This window comes from Aquarana catesbeiana, linkage group LG01, assembly GCF_042186555.1.
Source record: "Aquarana catesbeiana isolate 2022-GZ linkage group LG01, ASM4218655v1, whole genome shotgun sequence".
NCBI classification, from domain to species: domain Eukaryota; kingdom Metazoa; phylum Chordata; class Amphibia; order Anura; family Ranidae; genus Aquarana; species Aquarana catesbeiana.
In genome coordinates, this window is record NC_133324.1 from 356,233,003 (window position 1) to 356,254,483 (window position 21,481).

The 21,481-nt window shown below is 43.5% G+C and overlaps 1 protein-coding gene across 6 annotated transcripts in view; it reads right to left on the reverse strand.

The window, feature by feature from the left end:
• The window catches only part of SYK (spleen associated tyrosine kinase), a 231,216-nt gene that overhangs the window by 62,726 nt on the left and 147,009 nt on the right, over nucleotides 1-21,481 (reverse strand). For all 6 annotated transcript variants that reach the window (XM_073632919.1, XM_073632909.1, XM_073632913.1 and 3 more), the window contains one exon: nucleotides 17,963-18,146. In XM_073632919.1, the coding sequence (XP_073489020.1) occupies nucleotides 17,963-18,146 (184 nt within the window). The remainder of the gene's footprint in view (nucleotides 1-17,962; nucleotides 18,147-21,481) is intronic.

Sequence of the window (21,481 nt, forward strand, 5' to 3'; positions counted from 1 at the left end):
TCAGGCTTTGACGAACAACTTGACACATTTCTCACAGCAGGGCAACCTATTTTAGACACAATCCTCAAAGACATGCTGATCACTTTGAGGGGAGCTCTGCAACAGGATATGGCCTCATTTATGAAAGAAACCAGGGTGGAAATAAAAGCCCTGGGGGACAGGGTGGATCATATTGAAAATAGAATAGGGGACTATGTTTGGGCGCACAGTGAAGTGCTTAAAGCTCATGAAGATTCTGTGGAAGACATCAGAAATATCGAAATTAAAATGGCGGAGTTAGAAGACCGCTCCCACCGAGTCAGTCCCTGCCACAAACCTTCGCCCGTCTATACAAAAAATTATAGCTGAACTACTCCCCTCTGTCAGCCCCCAAGAACTGGTTATTGACAGAGCTCAAAGGCTCCCTAAACAGTCATTTGTACCAGAATGAGTCTCCAGGGATGTGATAGCGAGGATTCATTACTACCATGTACAAGATCATACAAAACAAAAAGCTGCGCTGCTAGTACATGAACGTGATCATAATGATTACAACCCACACTGAAAAAAACATGCAAAAAACGATCAACAAAATGAATTGGCACAAAAATAGCTGAGAAACTGGAATCTCACAAACAACAAATAAATTAGCACTCAAGAATGATTGAGAAACTGGAATCTCACAAATAAAACTGATATAATAAGAGATGATAATTAAGTATTCAATATCCAGAAAAATTATAATAAGTCCATATAATCAAAAAAAGAGAGTCCTTATGGGTATACAAATAGTGTGAGGCATGCAAAGATGGTCTCCCTAGGGAGAGTGATGTTACAGGGAGATCCTCCACCTCAGATCAATCAGCCCCTTACCGAATCTATAGATCTCCTGTCACAGAGATCATGCACGCAGGTGGCTGTATCCCCCAGCCACTGGGTCTCTGCTGGGATGTAATTCACAGGTCACCACTCCAGGGGATCAACTTAATAAGATACCGCTCCAAATCCACAGATAAACATGAAAGGAAAATACTCCATAGCGTAATACAGTTAAAATGCATTTATTAAAAAAAAATTTTAAAATTGCACTTACAATGTGTACAGAAAAAAGATCGTGATAAAATCAATATGCGCCGGCCGGCTCTCAGCTGCTACCCGTCCACTTCCAGGATAAGCGTGGTGTGGTGATGACGTCAGCACGCCGCTCCTCCCTACGCCATTTCGACAAATCTGTCGTCTTCCAGCTTTTTGTTTTGTATAGTTATTGAGGTGGGGGATGTCTCACATTTCTGGCTGCAGCAGCACTTTAGGTTTTTAGTTTTTCACTTAAAACATTCTTGGTTTTTTTTTTAAATCAAGGGATAGCGCAGTATTTTTCTTTTTGATTTTACATGTACAAGATCAACTCATGCAATTTGCCCGAAGAAAAAACTCCCTCCCTGAGCCATTTGCAGGGATCACACTGTATACCGACCTCTCTCAAGCGACAATCCAAGCTCTTAAAAATGTAATTGCTGTCACTAAAATACTCTGAAACAATATTTCATACAAATGGAACTTCCCCACCAAATTATCCATCAAAAGGAACAAGTCACACCTCGTTGCTAATCTGGATGAGGGCCTTGATCTTCTGAGGAGTTGGGACCTTCGACCGGAGGACAAGGAGGACATATGTGACAGTCCTTCCCAACAACATTTTTTTTTTTTAAAAGAATTTTTATTGCGCACACATCAGAATAAGCATACATGACAGTAGTTGGGATTACAATATCCAACAAAAAAATAGAAATTGCATATCCAGCACATTATTATCACATATATATCCATCTTTTCTACATGTATCACGTAGATTTCTATTTCCACTTTACTTTTGCAATATATATGTGCATTTTTTTTTTTTATTAAAGAAAACAAAAAAGAAACCCCCCCCCAAAAAAAAACCGAAACAGAGAAGGAAAACCTCCCATAACATTAAAACAAGACCCATTTCCCCCCTGAGATGTCCGCATTCGGTGTCCCAAGCACTAATCAAGCAAACTCCCCCTATCCTCCCTTCATTATCAAATTGAGAACAAAAGCCACAGCCCTTACTGTCCAACATTCAGTGGCTCTTCCTCGTCCAGCGTGTTTTTCAAATCCACCCATCTAAACCAAACCTTCCTAAATTTCTTGGGAGCTCCCCTAGCTTCATAGGTCATCCTGTACATCAGCACATCTGCATTAACTATTTTTATCCACATGCTTAGTGTCAACTGTTCTTCATGAATCCAGCGTCTGGTAATGAGTTTTCGCACCTCAAAGTATAGGATCCTAAGAAACAGTTTGGTACATGTATTCATCTCCTCCTGGTCAAAGACCCCTAGGAGACAGCATAAGGGTGAGCAAATGTTAGGTAAGGCGAATTTATCAGAAATAAACTCAGTTACCTGTGACCACAGTGGCCTCACCTTCTTGCACTCCCACACCATTGTGTATGAAAGTGCCATCCTCCTCCCTACATTTATGACAGAGAGTTGTTTCTTTTCTTTGCATTTTGTAAAGTCTAACAGGAGTGTAATACTGTTGATGGAGATACCTAAACTGAATCATTTTGTCCATAGATGAAATAACAGTCACCACATACGTATCCAGTACCTCCTGCCACTGCTCCTCCGACAACTCCGGGACAGCCTCTACCCACCGCTGCTTAGCTCTAGCCGTTATTATCTTTATCCCTGGTCCCACTGCCCCGTAATATCTAGAGATTCGCCTAGATGGTTCGGGATCTATCAGAGCCTTCTCCAAATCTGTATTCTGGACCAGGATTGTATCCCCTCCAAACTGCACCTGCACTGCGTGCTTCAACTGCATATACCGAAACAGCCATATCTTGGGTACGTTAAACTGAGTCCTCAATTGATCAAAGGTGGCCAGTCGATCGTTCTGACAAATCTGGTGCAGGTACTTAATACCATATTTCGCCCAGATCTTTTGCCCATCCGGCAATTTCAAAAATTCCCCCAGTGACTCATTGTACCATAGCGGACTGTTCGGGGACAGTGCCAGTGACGTATCCTTTCGCCATTGGGAGCACAGATGAAATACTTTTCCAGGAAGTGCCAGAACTGATCCCATCTTCCTCCCCAGAATCCCCTTCCTATACAGTATATTTTGGAGGGTTTCTTGAGAGGTAGCTAGTGCCGCCTCAAACAAGGTAGTGGCATTGGGTTCCTGTGGGAAAAGTTGCCAGTGCAAAAAAACTAATTGGGAAGCCATATAATACGAGCGGAGATCTGGAAGTGCCAACCCTCCCATTGTAACTGGTAGTTTCAATATCGCCAGGGACACTCTAGGAGCTTTGGCTCCCCAGAGTAACCCTACAATGACGGAATCAATGTACTTAAATATTCGCAACGGCCCAAAAACAGGGGAGTTCGAGAGAATGTAAAGAAATTTAGGGAGGAAAATCATTTTAAATAAATTTATCCTGCCCAACAAACTGAGCGGCAGGTTCCTCCACCTCTGTACCTTCTCCCGAAAATTTCCCACAATGGGCGACAGGTTGTTCTCCAGGTATTTAGAGATGGGAAGCTGAACCTCAACCCCCAAGTACCTGAAAGAGGTGGATAAGGGGATAGGACAATCTGATGGAACAACCACCTCTTTATCGATAGGGAAAAGAGAGGTTTTCTTCCAGTTTATACGGAATCCAGAGTAATCCCCGAAGTCCTGAATCAATTGAAAGGCTGTAGAGAGTGAGGGTCCCGGGTCTTGTAAGTACAACAGCATGTCATCTGCATAGAGTGACACTCTTTCCTCAAATTCCCCAATCCTCAGGCCAGTTAAAGCCGAGGTAGATCTTAATTTAACTGCTAAAGGCTCAATTGCCAGGGCAAAGAGGAGGGGCAAAAGAGGACACCCCTGCCTGGTGCCCCGGAATATTGGGAAAGGATCTGAGATAATACCATTGACCCTCAGTCTAATCAAGGGATCCGTATACAGGAGCCGTACCCATGAAATGAAAATAGGGCCAAAGCCGAATGACTCCAAGAGGTGAAACAAATAAGACCACTCCATGGAGTCAAAGGCCTTCTCAGTGTCTAAAGAAGCCACCATTCTAGTCCAAGAGTTGTCGTGAGTCACCTGGAAATTAAAAAAGATTCTTCTAATGTTCATTTGTGCACAGCGACCCTGTATGAATCCTGTTTGATCCGCATCAACCAGCTTCGAGATGACTGTTTGTAATCTACTTCCAAGTATTTTGGCCAGAATCTTTGTGTCAACATTCATCAACGAAATCGGGCGGTAGGAGTCACATTCTCGGGGGTCCTTTCCCCCTTTGGGGATCAGGACAACCAAGGCCTCCTGCATTGACGGAGGTAGCCTACCGGCCGACCTCGCCGCTTCAAACACCTTAAGTAAACGAGGGGCTAAACCATATCTGAAAGTGTAGTACCACTCCGATGGGAGACCGTCCAAACCAGGGGACTTCCTTGGCGGAAAGGAGGCAATTGCCTTTTCCACCTCTTCAACTGTAATACCAGTTTCCAATGTTTTGCTATCTTCCATTGTCAGCTTAGGGAGATCAATGTCATTTATGTAAGTCAGTAAATCCTCAGTCCCCAGAGGAGTACAAGATTTGTATAATTCAGTGTAAAATTGGACAAAGGTTTTTTAAATTGTCGGCCGAATCACATATTTCCAGCCTGCAGTTATCATAAATTGATTTAATATATACCGGCACATACTCCGGTTGCGCCAAGTATGCCAGAAGCCTGCCATTCTTGTCGCCAAATTCAAATAGACGCCTGCGTTGAGCCAGGCTAAGTTTTGTGGTACGTTCCGTAAGGAGCGTCTTATACTCCCTGGTTCTCATACGTGAAGTCAACAACCTCTCACTAGTGGGGTCTCTAATATATTCTGCCTCCGCTAAGGTCACCTCAATTTCCTTACTCTGTATTGTGGAAGCTAATTGCTTCTTAAACCTATGGACCTCCGCTATGAACACTCCCCTTAGTGTGGCTTTAAAAGCCTCCCACTGAAGAGGAGGAGTCCCAAAATTTTTCTACCCAAAACTGTTTAATGGCCTCCGTGTACTTAATTGCTATGTAATCCTCCTGAAGCCAGCTCGCCTCCATCCTCCAGAGGCGTATACCCGGTTTCGGTCCTAAGTTAAGTTCCAATAACATCGGAGAGTGGTCAGATATTGCTCTGGGTAAATAGGAAACCTTGTTCACCATACTGATTCCCTCCCCCTCCGACAGGATAGTGTCTATTCTGGAAAGAGTCTTGTGCTTTTCCGAATAACAGGAATACTCCCTCACATCAGGATAATGGAACCGCCAGACATCTCTAAGTCCATGAGTAGACATCCACCCTGCAAGGGGAGTTGGAGTGTCAGCTATGCCCCCCAACCTATCCAAAGTTGGTACAGATAGAGAATTGAAATCCCCCAAGAGAAATATTTTTCCCTCTGCCACCTCATAAGTAGCTTGTATCATGTCGTCTAAATGAACTACCAAAAAGGGAGGAGGGACATACACATTTACAATTGTTAGTAATGTATTCATCACCTTTAGCACCAGAATAACATACCTCCCCTTAATGTCAATGCATACAGCATGAATGGTTATGGGGAGAGCTTTAGTTACTAAAGTGGATACCCCCCTCGCATATGAGGAGTAACTGGCATGATAAGCTCCAGCTATGTGAGCCCTTTTAAGAGAAAGAAGTCTGGAGCCCTGAAGATGTGTTTCTTGAAACAATATTAAATGAGGTTTATACTTTTTAATATAGTCAAAAACTATCAAGCGTTTAAATTTTGCATTTAGGCCCCTGACATTCCAGGCCAAAATGTTAAGCTTTACCTCCATAGTGTAAAAAACATAAAAAGACTGGGGGTCATTCCCCTTCTGAAATATAGGTCACAGAGAAGACAGCAGGGCTCCAAACTTCCCCTCCCACAAATATAGAGCACAATATTCATGACTGAATTCACCGAATGCAGATCATCCCAGGCAGATGCAGACATCACTTCCCCAACAAACAAAGAACCTCCCCTCACCCCCCACCCCCCTCCCTGTACCCAGCCCCAACCCGCTAGGCACTTTTTTCCCATTTTTTCCCATTCCAAAATGGGCAGCAGAGATGCGACTTAAAACTGTCGCATAAACCAGTTCCTTTACCGGAGCTCTGAAAGAAAAAAACAGTTCTCCTTACAAAAAACGGAGGAAAAAAAAGAAAAAAGAAAAAACACTTTCCTGATATTCAGATAGAAAAAAAACTCTTTCTGTTTCCAATATATCTTCCCTCAGAGCTGTCCACAGACTCATTATCTAACAGAGGCACAGAGCAGCATCAAGCAATTCAACACCAAAACTTCTCCATGGCAGTATCTTCATGTCGAGGGCTGCTTGACAGGAGAACTGTAAGAATAGTTGTTCGGACAGAGTAACTTCAATCAGCCACAGGGCTCTCCCAAAAGGTTCAGTCACATCAGAGGGAAGATAAGAAAAAAAAACCCCAAAGTACAAGGATTGTTCACATCAATGGTATGGTAATCCAGAGAGGTAATCAGAAATGTCATCCCTGACGCATCTTTCCTGTCGCTTACCCCCTGTTCTCTCCGGCGGGGGGAACCCCATCATGGCGAGCGAGAAGCGGATTTACCCCTTCGACGTCCACGTGTATCTAGCCACTCCGAGACTTCAGTGGGGTTAGTAAAGAAATACGTTTTCCCATTTTCTACTATGCGCAGCTTAGCAGGATACAGCATACTGTAGATCAGGTTGAGGTCCCTCAATCTTTTCTTTACAGGCTGAAAAGAGGCCCTTTGCTTCTGAGTAACCGCAGAGAAGTCAGGATAGATCGATATTCGATAGCCATCAATCGACAGTTCAGGGCCAGTCCTGGCCGCACGCAGTATATTCTCTCGGTCTCGGAAGTGCAGTACTTTTGCTATCATGGATCTAGGAGGGGCTCCCTTCGGTGGCGCCCGGCCTGGAATACGGTGTGCCCTTTCAATGGCGAATAATTTTGTGAAAGTGCCAGGTTCCATGTGGTCAGTCAGCCAATTCTCTAGAAATTCTTCTGCTCGCCTCCCCTCCGCACCCTCAGGGAACCCCACCAACCTTATGTTGTTTCTTCTCATGCAGTCTTCCATGTCTGCCATCTTCAAAGTGTGCTCAGACAGGGTCTTTTTTGTCACCTGCGCAGCTGTATCTAAAGGCCTGACAATGTCCTCTAGAGAAGCAATGCGGCGATCTGTAACTTGTGCTTTCTCCCGCAGCTTCTGCATATCATGCTTTAGAAAGGAAAACTCCATCTTGAGCCCCTCAAAATGATCGATCAGCTTAGTTTGGCAGCCCCGTATTGCATCCATAATCTGGGTCAGGGATGGCTCATCTTCCCTCTCCACCTCCGTAGCTGGTCTGCCCCTGAGATCCTGCAGCCTGTCTAAAGATCTCCCCCTTCTCAGCGTTCCACCTCTTTGGGGTTTAGGACTCACCCTGACCGGGGGGGAAGGTGCCTGATGCGGGCTCTCCTCAGTCCTCTGTAGCGGCGGCCATTCCTCCTCCTGTGAGCCGGCGCCATTTTGGGATCCCCAGGCATAGCGCGCCAGTCTTTCTCCTGCCGTTTTGGGCCGGGGGGGCCATATTTTACCATCCCCGAAGGTTCCCGAGGGGTCCCTGCACACATCCCCAGAGAGTCTGCACAGAATTGGGGTGCCTCTGCTCCAGGATCACAACAGGATCGTAGGTCTGTGAATGGAGCTCAGAGCTTTCACTCCTCACATGCCGCGCGCTGGCTCCGCCCCCCTTCCCAACAACATTGATCTGCACCGTGGCGTACAAGTCCTAACAGATGACACCATTACTCTCTTACGAGCTGTTACCCTGAAGGCAGCCTGGCTTACTCTACTTACTCTTCTGTCTTAAATCTGCAGAATCTCCCTTAAGGCACAATGCAGCCCTCCTGGCTTCAACATAGGATCCTGTCTGTCTGGACCTATTTTTCTCCCTTATGTTGTGTACAGGACACACCTGTACCCCCGAGTTGGACTCCAACTCGCCACTTTCTTTTGTTTGGGTTTACGTTCTGTTTTATGATCTTGTTCATTCCATTACCATTCCACTATGGACTGTCCATAAGAGTTCCAAAAATCTGCTTACACTCATCCAAGCTAATGTGATTGAGGTCCTATAAGAATATCACTACACTCTTCTGTCTTATTATGGTACTTAACTTGATGTTGATAAAGGCCAAAGGGCTCAAGAGCCTTTACAAATGCAGGGCTCTCTGGAAGGAGGCACTTAACCAATACTGTGATATCTTGTGTGTGCAAGAGACACACTTTTCTGTCTTCAACCCCCCCATGTTGCACACACAAAAATTTTCCCCATGTATTCCACTCAAACCACCAGAAGAAGAAAAGTAGAGTATTGGTAGCAATCAAGGATACAGTCTCATTTAACCTACTGGACTCATTAATTAATCCTGAAGGAAGATTCATCTTGGTCGCTGAGATTAACAATACAACTTACACCCTTCTGGCTTTATATTCTCCTAATGTCCACCAGCAACGCTTGTTGAGGAAAACGCTGAGTAAAGCATGCAACATCCAAAAAGGCTATCTGTTGTGTGGGGATTTCAATGCATCTATGGATCCTGCAATGTACTTCACAGCCAAGAACAAAAGGAAGAAGACAGGCCTTAACTCTTTTTTCTTTCAGGAAGATCTATACCTGGAGATGCCTGCATACTTCAGAGCGGGTCTACTCCTTCTTCTCTAACGCACACAACACCTATTCAGGGATTTACTTTTTCCTTACAGATAAGCAGTTTTTACAAAAGGTAACCTCAACCAACATCCATCGGACCACTTGCCAATTTCGCTGGATACTGTGGATGACCGAACTGGAACCCATACATCCTTATGGAGGAACAATACGTTTATTTTGTCTAATCTTGCATACGCTAAGGACTTAAAGACACAGCTAGAGGGGTTTTTCTGTTTTAATACTAACGGCTCTAGCGGTGTCTTTAATTTATGGTGTACTCACAAAGCTTTTATAAGAGGGGTATTGATCCAACTAGCTGCCAGGGAGAAAAGGAAGAAAAACCAAAGCATATCCTCACTGCTAAAAGAAAGTGCACACTTAGAAGGTTTGCATAAACAGACCTCTCAGAATTCTACCCTATCTAAACTTAGAAGTCTCAGAGAGCTTAAATCTATTCTTATAGCTGACCAGGAGAAATGTTTTAAAAGATTACAGATAACACCTTACTCTCAGAAAAACAAAGCAGGGAAGAAACTGGCTGCACCACTTAAACAGAGACAAGCCAAAATAAGGATAGCAAAAATAACACACCATAGCACACGAAAAGTAGCTATAAACCCACACCACATAGCACAAACTTGCTGTGACTATTATGCCTCTCCCTATAATTTAAAGGATGACTCACTCCACACACTAAACCAGAAGATATTTCATCCTTCCTGAACAGCATTAACCTCCAATCAATAGACCCATCTGCTCTATCTAAGCTTAATAGACCTATTGACAAGAGGTGCTTCAGGTTATTACTGCACTCCCATCAAATAATTTGCCTGGCATAGATGGTCTTTCTTCTGAATATTATAAAACCTCCTCATCTATCTTAGGCCCACACCTTGTGAATGTTTTTAATGAAGCTGCATAGCTGGAACAATTTCCCAAAGAAATGCTTGAAGCTGCAATAATTGCCCTCCCTAAGCCGGGTAAGGAACCCCGTCAACCACAAAACTTTAGGCTGATTTCTCTATTGAACTCTGACTTAAAATATTATTCTAAAATATTGGCTAATAGACTCCTTGATGTAACGCCTGTCTCATAGGACCAGAACAAGTTGGGTTTGTTAAAGTAACACAGGCTCTAGATGGGACAAGGAGGATGATTAATCGAATCCACTATGCAGAATAAAGTAAAATGCCTTCCCTGCTCCTTGCCTAGAAGACATTTGACAGGGTACACTGGGGGTAGCTCTCCCAAGTGCTACTTAAATTTGGATTCTCTGGGTTTATCTGCTTCGCTATTATGTCCCTCTACAAAAACCCATCTGCTAAGGTATTCGTCTCAAGTACATTATCCAGGATCTTTGATTTGACCAATGGAACTAGACAGGGATGCTCCCTGTCCCCTATCATCTTTTCCCTTGCAATAGAACCCCTTGCAGAAGCTATAAGAGCCAGTCAATCAATAAAGGGCCTATGCATTGGGCAATATGAGCACAAAAAAGGGCTCTTTTGCAGATGATATTAGTTTATCTCTTTCTGCCCCCAGTCATCGCTTACCTGTGTGCAGGCCCTAATAGATCAATTCAGACACATATCATACTACAACATTAACACTAGTAAATGCCGTGTCCTCTCCATGGGAATCTCCTCTGAAACAATCCTTCACCTAAAAAGAAAATTCCACTTCAACTGGGACTCTCCCTCTATCACGTATTTGGGAATTCAACATAATTTTCCCACTAAAAAATCATATGAAGCTAACTATCCAATTCTCTTACGTAAAATAACCAAAGACCTGAACTGTATATGTAGGAATCAATTATCCTGTTTAGGAAGAGCGGTGGCTTTTAAAATGCAAGCCCTCCTAAAAATTCTGTATGTTTTTAGAACACATCCAATTTATTTTCCACCTTCCTTCTTTGCTAAATGCAACTCCATACCCCTGAATTTTCTTTGGCAAGGCCATAAGCCCAGAATAGCATAGAATAACCAAACATAGACGAGAAGGTGGAATTGGTCTCCCAGATCTGAAAGCTTACTATAGAGCCTCCCTTCTTGACCAAATGCAACATTGGGTTACAGTCTCACAGGATAAACTGTGGGTAACTATAGTGAGATCACTTCTAAAGCACCAAGATCTGATAGTGCTTATGGTAGCATCTCTTATTTAATCTACTATATGTAAATTTGCTCACCCAACTGTGGCTGCATCCTTAGAAGCCTGGCAGGAGCTTCTCTATCTACAGCACACAACTAATGACACCTGCTACATAGACATTCCCGTGAGGACATATGAATGGCTCATCCTATTCTTTTTGGCAAAAGACTGGTTAGTTAGAGGTATAATCTTCCTAGACAATATTAAAAGAAACTCATTGCCCCAAGATGTCTATAGGACTAATCAAATTAACCACTCAGTGGTTATAAAGACAAAATAGAAGTTCCTAAATCAATTTGGAATTACCTTAAAGGAAATATATCAAAAAATACATGGGGTATTTCCTTTTTCTACTCGCCGCTAACCATTAGTCCAGACAAGACTAAAGAGTAGGGATGAGCTTCGAGTTCGAGTCGAACTCATGTTCGACTCGAACATTGGCTGTTCGCAAGTTCACCGAACAGCGAACAATTTGGGGTGTTCGCGGCAAATTCGAATGCCGCGGAACACCCTTTAAAAGTCTATGGGAGAAATCAAAAGTGCTAATTTTAAAGGCTAATATGCAAGTTATTGTCATAAAAAGTGTTTGGGGACCTGGGTCCTGCCCCAGGGGACATGGATCAATGAAAAAAAAAAGTTTTAAAAACGGACGTTTTTTCAGGAGCAGTGATTTTAATAATACTTAAAGTCAATCAATAAAAGTGTAATATCCCTTTAAATTTCGTACCTGGGGGGTGTCTATAGTGTGCCTGTAAAGGGGCGCATGTTTCCTGTGTTTAGAACAGTCTGACAGCAAAATGACATTTTGAAGGAAAAAACTCATTTAAAACTACCCGCGGCTATTGCATTGCCGACAATACACATAGAAGTTCATTGATAAAAACGGCATGGGAATTCCCCAAAGGGGAACCCCGAACCAAAATTTAAAAAAAAAAATGACGTGGGGGTCCCCCTAAATTCCATACCAGGCCCTTCAGGTCTGGTATGGATATTAAGGGGAACCCCGGCCAAAATTTAAAAAAAAAAATGATGTGGGGTTCCCCCTAAATTCCATACCAGACCCTTCAGGTCTGGTATGGATTTTAAGGGGAACCCCGCGCCAAAAAAAAAAAAAAAAAACGGTGTGGGGTCCCCCCAAAAATCCATACCAGACCCTTATCCGAGCACGCAACCTGGCAGGCCGCAGGAAAAGAGGGGGGGACAAGAGTGCGGCCCCCCCTCCCTCCTGAACCGTACCAGGCCACATGCCCTCAACATTGGGAGGGTGCTTTGGGGTAGCCCCCAAAACACCTTGTCCCCATGTTGATGAGGACAAGGGCCTCATCCCCACAACCCTGGCCGGTGGTTGTGGGGGTCTGCGGGCGGGGGGCTTATCGGAATCTGGAAGCCCCCTTTAACAAGGTGACCCCCAGATCCCGGCCCCCCCCCTGTGTGAAATGGTAAGGGGGTACATAAGTACCCCTACCATTTCACGAAAAAAGTGTCAAAAATGTTAAAAATGACAAGAGACAGTTTTTGACAATTCCTTTATTTAAATGCTTCTTCTTTCTTCTATCTTCCTTCATCTTCTGGTTCTTCTGGCTCTTCTGGTTCTTCTGGTTCTTCCTCCGGCGTTCTCGTCCAGCATCTCCTCCGCGGCGTCTTCTGTCTTCTTCTCCTCGGGCCGCTCCGCACCCATGGCATGGGGGGGAGGCTCCCGCTCTTCTCTTCTTCTCTTCTTCTCTTCTTCTTTTCTTCTTTTCTTCTCTTCTTCTCTTCTTCTTCATTTTCTTCTCCGGGCCGCTCCGCAATCCATGCTGGCATGGAGGGAGGCTCCCGCTGTGTGACGGCGCTCCTCGTCTGACAGTTCTTAAATAACGGGGGGGCGGGGCCACCCGGTGACCCCGCCCCCCTCTGACGCACGGTGACTTGACGGGACTTCCCTGTGGCATTCCCCGTGACGTCACAGGGAAGTCCCGTCAAGTCACCGTGCGTCAGAGGGGGGCGGGGTCACCGGGTGGCCCCGCCCCCCCCGTTATTTAAGAACTGTCAGACGAGGAGCGCCGTCACACAGCGGGAGCCTCCCTCCATGCCAGCATGGATTGCGGAGCGGCCCGGAGAAGAAAATGAAGAAGAAGAGAAGAAGAGAAGAAAAGAAGAAAAGAAGAAAAGAAGAAGAGAAGAAGAGAAGAGCGGGAGCCTCCCCCCCATGCCATGGGTGCGGAGCGGCCCGAGGAGAAGAAGACAGAAGACGCCGCGGAGGAGATGCTGGACGAGAACGCCGGAGGAAGAACCAGAAGAACCAGAAGAGCCAGAAGAACCAGAAGATGAAGGAAGATAGAAGAAAGAAGAAGCATTTAAATAAAGGAATTGTCAAAAACTGTCTCTTGTCATTTTTAACATTTTTGACACTTTTTTCGTGAAATGGTAGGGGTACTTATGTACCCCCTTACCATTTCACACAGGGGGGGGGGCCGGGATCTGGGGGTCACCTTGTTAAAGGGGGCTTCCAGATTCCGATAAGCCCCCCGCCCGCAGACCCCCACAACCACCGGCCAGGGTTGTGGGGATGAGGCCCTTGTCCTCATCAACATGGGGACAAGGTGTTTTGGGGGGCTACCCCAAAGCACCCTCCCAATGTTGAGGGCATGTGGCCTGGTACGTTTCAGGAGGGAGGGGGGGCCGCACTCTCGTCCCCCCCTCTTTTCCTGCGGCCTGCCAGGTTGCGTGCTCGGATAAGGGTCTGGTATGGATTTTTGGGGGGACCCCACGCCGTTTTTTTTTTTTTTTTTGGCGCGGGGTTCCCCTTAAAATCCATACCAGACCTGAAGGGTCTGGTATGGAATTTAGGGGGAACCCCACGTCATTTTTTTTTTTTAATTTTGGCCGGGGTTCCCCCTAATATCCATACCAGACCTGAAGGGCCTGGTATGGAATTTAGGGGGATCCCCACGTCATTTTTTTTTTTTAATTTTGGTTCGGGGTTCCCCTTTGGGGAATTCCCATGCCGTTTTTATCAATGAACTTCTATGTGTATTGTCGGCAATGCAATAGCCGCGGGTAGTTTTAAATGAGTTTTTTCCTTCAAAATGTCATTTTGCTGTCAGACTGTTCTAAACACAGGAAACATGCGCCCCTTTACAGGCACACTATAGACACCCCCCAGGTACGAAATTTAAAGGGATATTACACTTTTATTGTTTGACTTTAAGCATTATTAAAATCACTGCTCCTGAAAAAACGGCCGTTTTTGAAACTTTTTTTTGCATTGATCCATGTCCCCTGGGGCAGGACCCAGGTCCCCAAACACTTTTTATGACAATAACTTGCATATAAGCCTTGAAAATTAGCACTTTTGATTATTCATGTTCGTGTCCCATAGACTTTAACGGTGTTCGCATGTTCGAACGAACTTTTTTCCTGTTCGCATGTTCTGGTGCGAACCGAACAGGGGGGTGTTCGGCTCATCCCTACTAAAGAGCATGGTATGCTAAGTTGGGAAAGTGAACAAGCCAAAACCTTTACTGTAGAACAATGGAGTAAGGCTATCCATATCAGTTACTGAGCCACTGCTTGCATTGACCATTGGGATGTTTTTCCAAAAATGTATCGCAAGTGGTACTTGACCCCTTATAGATTGTCAAAAAATTCTCCTGCTACCTCTAATCTAATCTATGCTGGAGGATGTGTACGCAGATAGGGAGTCTATAGCACATATTTTGGAAGTGTGTTCACATTCAACCATTCTGGAAGAAGGTAGTTGACCTAATTGGAGTGGTTACAAGGAATAATACTGCTCTCAACCCAGAACTAACACTATTAAACATAGGACCATCCTGCTCCATACAGAATCACTGCTCCATACAGCTTACATTCTGTACACAGCTATTACAAGTCATTGGAAATCCCCCTCTCCCCCCAACTTAGAAGACATAATAGAACAATTGAATGTGCAATGCCAATAGGAAAAGAGTTTAAATCCTCCTCCTTCCTAAAATTCTGGGGGCCTTGGTTGAAACACCCTAAGGCCTCTACAGGCCTTTTAATGTAATCCTGTTTATTAATACAAATGGTGCATTAATACATCCATTTATACTGTATTTTAAAGATGTCCTTCCTTGTTTTGAAGATTCATGCTTTGTTATTACTCTGGTTACTTTGCTATTAATAGCCCTTTGTTTGTTAGTATTGAAGCATTTGATTATTCACTCTTGGGGTTGTTAGTCTATACCCTGGCACAGTTTGCTCCCACTTGGGGTGCTGGGGCAGATGTGGCCATCGACTTTCACTTAATGTGTACTAATTGGAAGGGGCTTACTATGGTTAATGTTTTATTAACACTACTGTTGAATTTTTTTCCCCTTTCCCGATCCTCTTCTTGCCCTTTTTTAAAAATGTTTCCCTTTTTTATTATTGTTTGACTGGACTATTGATTACGGTATTGTGTGCTGTCAGGCACTATTATATGATGTCCATTGTTTTCCCTTTGTAATTGGAAAATGTCAATATAAATATTGTTTGTTTAAATAAAGAGAAACAAATAAATAAATAAACTCCCAAAAGCCCCTGAAAGGAGACAACAAAACCAAAGCCACACTGAAAAAATAAAAAATTACTTATACTCATTTAGAGGGTAGAACCAGGGAGAGCTACTTGTAGATATTGCCCTGTTTCTAACCTTCCCTTATCACATCGGGCTCCCTTATCCACCCCTCTACCCGCCCTACCTCCATTCTATAGCGGTGAGTATATTCATTAATCCAAATTACTGTGATGCAACAAAAGGGAAAAAAATTAGAAAGTTTTTATTTTCCCTTTTCCCTTTCCCTTCTAACTTTTCCTACTCCCCCTATCCATTTGAAAATGGTTAAATCTCCCATTAATTGACCCCACACGAAAAAAAAAAAACATCGCAAAAAACAAGAGCAAAACAAAAAACCAAAACAAAAAATGAAATGAACTATTTATAGTGATTTAGGGGGAAGAATCAGGGGGAGACACTTTTTGCTATCCCCCCAATTCCACCCATCCCATTCTGTGCTCCCATATCCATGCCCCTATTTCCTCCCTCCCACCCACACATTGGCCCATTCTATCTCGGTGTGCATATTCACTGTTCCGCATTACTGTGGGTTCAATAAAGGAAAGAAAAAAAGAAAAGGGGGAGGCGAAAATGGGGGCCAAAAATGTATGACCAGGCAGGGCTAATCCCGTCACTCATCTTATCTTTTTAACATAATATAAGGTTTCCTCCACCTCGCTATCCCTCCCCATCAAAAGAGATATACTGTATATTTATTTTCCAGTCCCCAATATTGCACTGGCTTTCCATGAATCGGTCCAATGCTAGGCTATAGCATTAAACTTTTTGAAGGGAACTTGTCAAAAGAGTTATAGTTATCTCTGTCATTGATATAGCTCCCAACTGTCTGGATCACATTCGGGTTGGATTTTGAGCACCCAGCTTCCCTGGGAGGTAGCCCAGTGAAATCACTGGTGTCAGCAGGTAAGTCAGCAGAAATCAATAACCAAAGAATTTTCAATTAGCAGCAGTGTTGTCAGCATGCTATGTGCACTCCTTCATTTGGTCGTTGCACTGCATATCAAATCTGCAGGAGCCATTTGCAGACCTGATAGGCAGCCCAACTAAGGATACACGCATAACTGGCCAACAACAATGCTGCTAACTGAAAGGCAGAAACTTAGTATTGTCAGCCTGAAACAGAAAGTGCTGCTATGTTTTCACACCACTCCTGGTTTGGCTCTGACAAACATAATTTAAAGCTGAATTTAAGTCTGCTATATATATATCTTTAATTGGCCCCCCAGGGAATTATGCCATAATGTGCTAGTATGCACAGCATATTAGCATGTTATGGCAGACTTACCTGTCAAACAAAGCGTTTCAGTGCTGCAGTGTCAGTGATTCCGCTGGTCCTGGGTGCTTCCATCTTCTCCTTCTTCTTTCCAAGTTTGCTCTGTTTAGCCGCTTGAATGGCCAGGCCACAATGATATCACTCTCGCGGATGTGAACGGGAGTTACTTCATCACGGCATAGAGCGGTGCCGTGATTGTACTCTGAGCTGCACATGCGTGGCTCAGTGTATATTACCGCGGATGGGCAGTGAGGAGCATTTGTGACAGAAGAAACCAGGGTCTCTTCTGTCAAAAAAAACCCTGTCAGCGTTTTAAAAAAATGTAAGTTTAATTCCCCTTAAATACAATACAATTATTACCCAAAAGTTTATAATGTTAAACAATGTAAAACTAGCAATAGGCATAACAAAACATTTGGAAGCATAACCATGATCTGACTGCCACACTATCGTCTTCTGCCCAGTGTTAACCACAAATAGGAATGCTTGAGTGACATGGGTGGCATCTTGTTTAAAATGATTGTAAAGCTTCTTTTTTTTTTAAATAACAAACATGTTATACTTACCTGCTTTGTGCAATGATTTTGCACAGAACAGCCCCGATCCTCCTCTTCTGGGGTCCCCCGCCAGTGCTTCTAACTCCACCCCCCACAGAGTTCCCCCATAGCAAGTGGCTTGTTATGGGCGCACTCTTGTGTGCTTGCTTCTGAGCCACACTCTGTGTGTCCATAAGAGCAAGAAAATGTCACCAGCACACCATGGATCTCCAGAATGGGTCCAAAGCTTTATTCAACTATCACATCATTACAGCAAATAGCAATATTTCGGAGCCTCGCAGGAACCCTTCATCAGGCATGTGACACAGTGCAGGGCTTGGCCCCACCCCCCATTACCTCATCACTGGCTCTGATTCACAGCAGCGGGAGACAGTAGCTCCTGCGGCTGTATCTGAGCCAATGAGAAGCGAGAGAGCTTTGGTTCTCATGCACATTGCTGGATTGAGATGGGGCTCAGATTTGTACTTGGGAGGGGGCTAAGTAGAAGTGAAGTAGAAAACCATCTGCCTTTACTACCACTTTAAGGCTATGCAAGAGAGAGAGATGCAGTGTATAAAACCTAAAGCTATGTGATTGAAAGCAGATATTTAATTGCAGGAGAAAAGTAAAAAATCCTTTCAATATAGAATGAACATCTGACATGCTCTGATGCACTTACTTTGATGTTTTAAAGATTCCTTTTTTCACAGTCCCAAAATTGCCAGAACCCAATTCAATATCAGCTAATAGGAGTTGTTCTCGCTTTATTTTAAGAGTTTGAGTTCTTAGCTCATCAGGATCTTCATATATTCCTCGATACACATCTGTGTCCATTGGCATGGAATACAGGGAACTTTCTGAAACTGACATAAAAGACAGCGCTGAAATAACTTGTTTACAATTATTTCATGGCTTTTCGTAATCATATTATTTCATATATTCTATGGGTTTCTCAGTTGCTGTTTTGAAAAATGTAAAAATTTAAATATAACAATCTTTTGTCATTTCACATTGAATTATTTTAATCATTTGCACTGAATGAAGCTGAAACACATCAACTTGAAAGGTTGGATACTATTTGGAACTACATGGCATGCTGTAATACAACAGTGCAATGGCCAACATTTAACATTAATATTTTATATAGGCAACAAACCCCAATGTGAAAATTATTTTTCAAATAGATATACATATAAATGTACTCTGAAATATAGCATGTAGAACCCATTAATTATATACACTCACTGGCCACTTTATTAGGTACACCTTGCTAGTACTGGGTTGGACCCCCTTTTGTCTTCAGAACTACCTTAATTCTTCGTGGCATAGATTCAACAAGGTGTTAGAAACATTCCTCAGAGATTTTGGTCTGTAGTGATATGATAGCATCATGCAGTTGCTGCAGATTTTTTGGCTGCACATTCATAATGCAAATAGCCCATTCCACCACATCCCAAAGGTGCTCTATTGGTTTGAGATCTGATGACTGTGGAGGCCATTGGAGTACAGAGAACTCATTGTCTTGTTCAAGAAACCAGTGGTGAGAAGATTTGAGCTTTGTGACATGGTGCATTATCCTGCTGGAAGTAGCCATCAGAAGATGAGTACACTGTAGTCATAAAGGGGATGGACATGGTCAGCAACAATACTCAGGTAGGCCGTGGCTTTTAAACGATACTCAATTGGTACTACGGGGCTCAAAGTGTGCCAAAGAAATATCCCCCACACCATTACACCACCAGCCTGAACTGTTGATACAAGGTGGGATGGATCCATGCTTTCATGTTGTTTACAGAAAATTCTGACCCTACCATCTGAATGTCACAGCTGAAATCGAGACTCATCAGACCAGACAACTTTTTTCCAATCTTCTATTGTCCAATTTTGGTGAGCCTGTGTAAATTGTAGCCCCAGTTTCCTGTTTTTAGCTGACAGGAGTGGCACCCAGTGTGGTCTTCTGCTGCTGTAGCCCATCTACTTCAAGGTTCGATGTGTTGTGCATTTAGAGATGGTATTCTGCATACCTTGGTTGTAACGAGTGGTTATTTGAGATACTGTTGCCTTTCTATCATCTCAAATCAATCTGCCTATTCTCCTCTGACCTCTGACAAGGCATTTTCGTCCACACAACTGCCGCTCACTGAATATTTTCTCTTTTTCGGACCATTCTCTGTAAACCCTAGAAATGGTTGTGTGTGAAAATCTCAGTAGATCAGCAGTTTTTTAAATACTCAGACCAGCCCATCTGTCACCAACAACCATGCCTCATTCAAAGTCACTTAAATCCCCTTTCTTTCCCATTCTGATGCTTGATTTGAACTTCAGCAAGTTGTCTTTACCATGTCCAGTTGACTAAATGCATTAAGTTGCTGCCATGTGATTGACTGATTAGTAATCTTTGTTACCAAGCAATTGAACAGGTGTACCTATTAAAGTGGCCGGTGTGTGTATATACATACAGTATATATTATATAGATTACAGTAAAATATTATGATAAGGCATTTAAGGCCCAACTCCAGGCAAAAACTTTTTTTTGTCCTTGAACAGATCAGTCAGATTTGTATTGCTGTCTGGGATCCCTATAGAAGCATTTTAATTAAAGTCTATGGAACCTAAAACACAACCTGTTGTGGGAAAAAAAGTCCCTGAAACTTTCCAAACAAAACACACTGGTGGAAAACACACAGTTGTGAAAATGACCCATAGGAAACCTTGTTAAATGGACTGTAACTAATTATAATAAAAAGAAGCTGTTCTCCTGATTCTTATTCAGTTGTATTAAGCAAACACAATTGGCTGAGCCTAATGCCCCCTACACACGGTCGGATTTTCCGATGGAAAATGTCCGATCGGAGCGTGTTGTCGGACATTCCGACCATGTGTGGGCTCCATCGGACATTTTCCATCGGATTTTCCGACACACAAAGTTTGAGAGCAGGCTATAAAATTTTCCGACAACAAAATCCGATCGCGTCAATACCGACCGTGTGTGGCCTGTTCCGACGCACAAAGTGCCACGCATGCTCAGAAGAAATTCCGAGACGGAACAGCTCGGTCTGGTAAACTTAGCGTTCGCAATGGATACAGCACTTTCATCACGCTGCAATGTTAAAAATGGTTTAATACAGCGCACTCTCTTCTTCTTTATAATGTGAGAAGAATGAAGTAGTTTTGCTGCTCATATTCACACAGACTTCTCACAAACTTATTTCTTTACTATTTATCAGGATTCCCTCAATATATTTTGATTTGTCACATCTGACAACATATTTTTGTGTTGGATTTTTTGTTTTTTGTTTTAAGGCAGATTTTTTTTTTTTTTGTTTGTCTTTTTTTCAAGGCTGATCTTCGTTTTATTGTATTTTTATTATTACTCCAGAATATTTTTGTGAGTGTTTTGTGTGTCAAGTTACCACAACACCATGGATATGTTGTTCTATTTAATCTGTAGGAGATTGTTTGGTGTTGTTGTCTCTTGTTAATTTCACATTGTACTTTCGAAATGTACCTGAATCCTCACCAACAAACTGTCCTTTTTGAATGAAAACACACATAGGAGAGTATAATTTTCCCAAAAAATTCATTTATTAAGGGCTCACAACTAAACAAAGAGGGAGGCAACGCTGGAGAAACAGCAGAAATGGGTGAAGCCTTGGACCCCCAGGGCACACATGAACTAATTTCAAGCAAAATTGGTGGCCTGAGGAGTCCTTATCTAAGGGAGTGCAGTCTGGTCCAGAAGTCCCAGAGATCCGGAAAGCAGCAGATGACATCTGTGTCCCCAGGCTGTGGTCATACAAGAGACTGCAGCTTTTGTCAGACCAGACTGAACCCAGGGCCATCACTCTCTGGTCTTACTTCCACGCTTCCTTCAACGCTGTAGCTCTGGTGGTGGAGTTGTGGCAGCAGGAGGAGGAGGATGGTCCAACTCAATCACGTCGGTCTTGGGTGTGATTTCGCCACTCACCCCCTTAGTTAGGACTTTATAAATAAGTTGCTCACACATGAGGCGTTGACCCTCCTGCATGCCCTGCAGTTTTGTGGCAGCCATGCAGGCAAAGGCCTCTATAGGAGTGGGTAAGGCTCGGAGGGATGCAGAAGCCTCCTGAATAAGCCTGAGTGCAGAATCCTGAACGTGACTCCCCTTCCTGGGTCTTTTGTATGGAAGGCGGAGGGGAGGAACCTGCGATTCGGTCA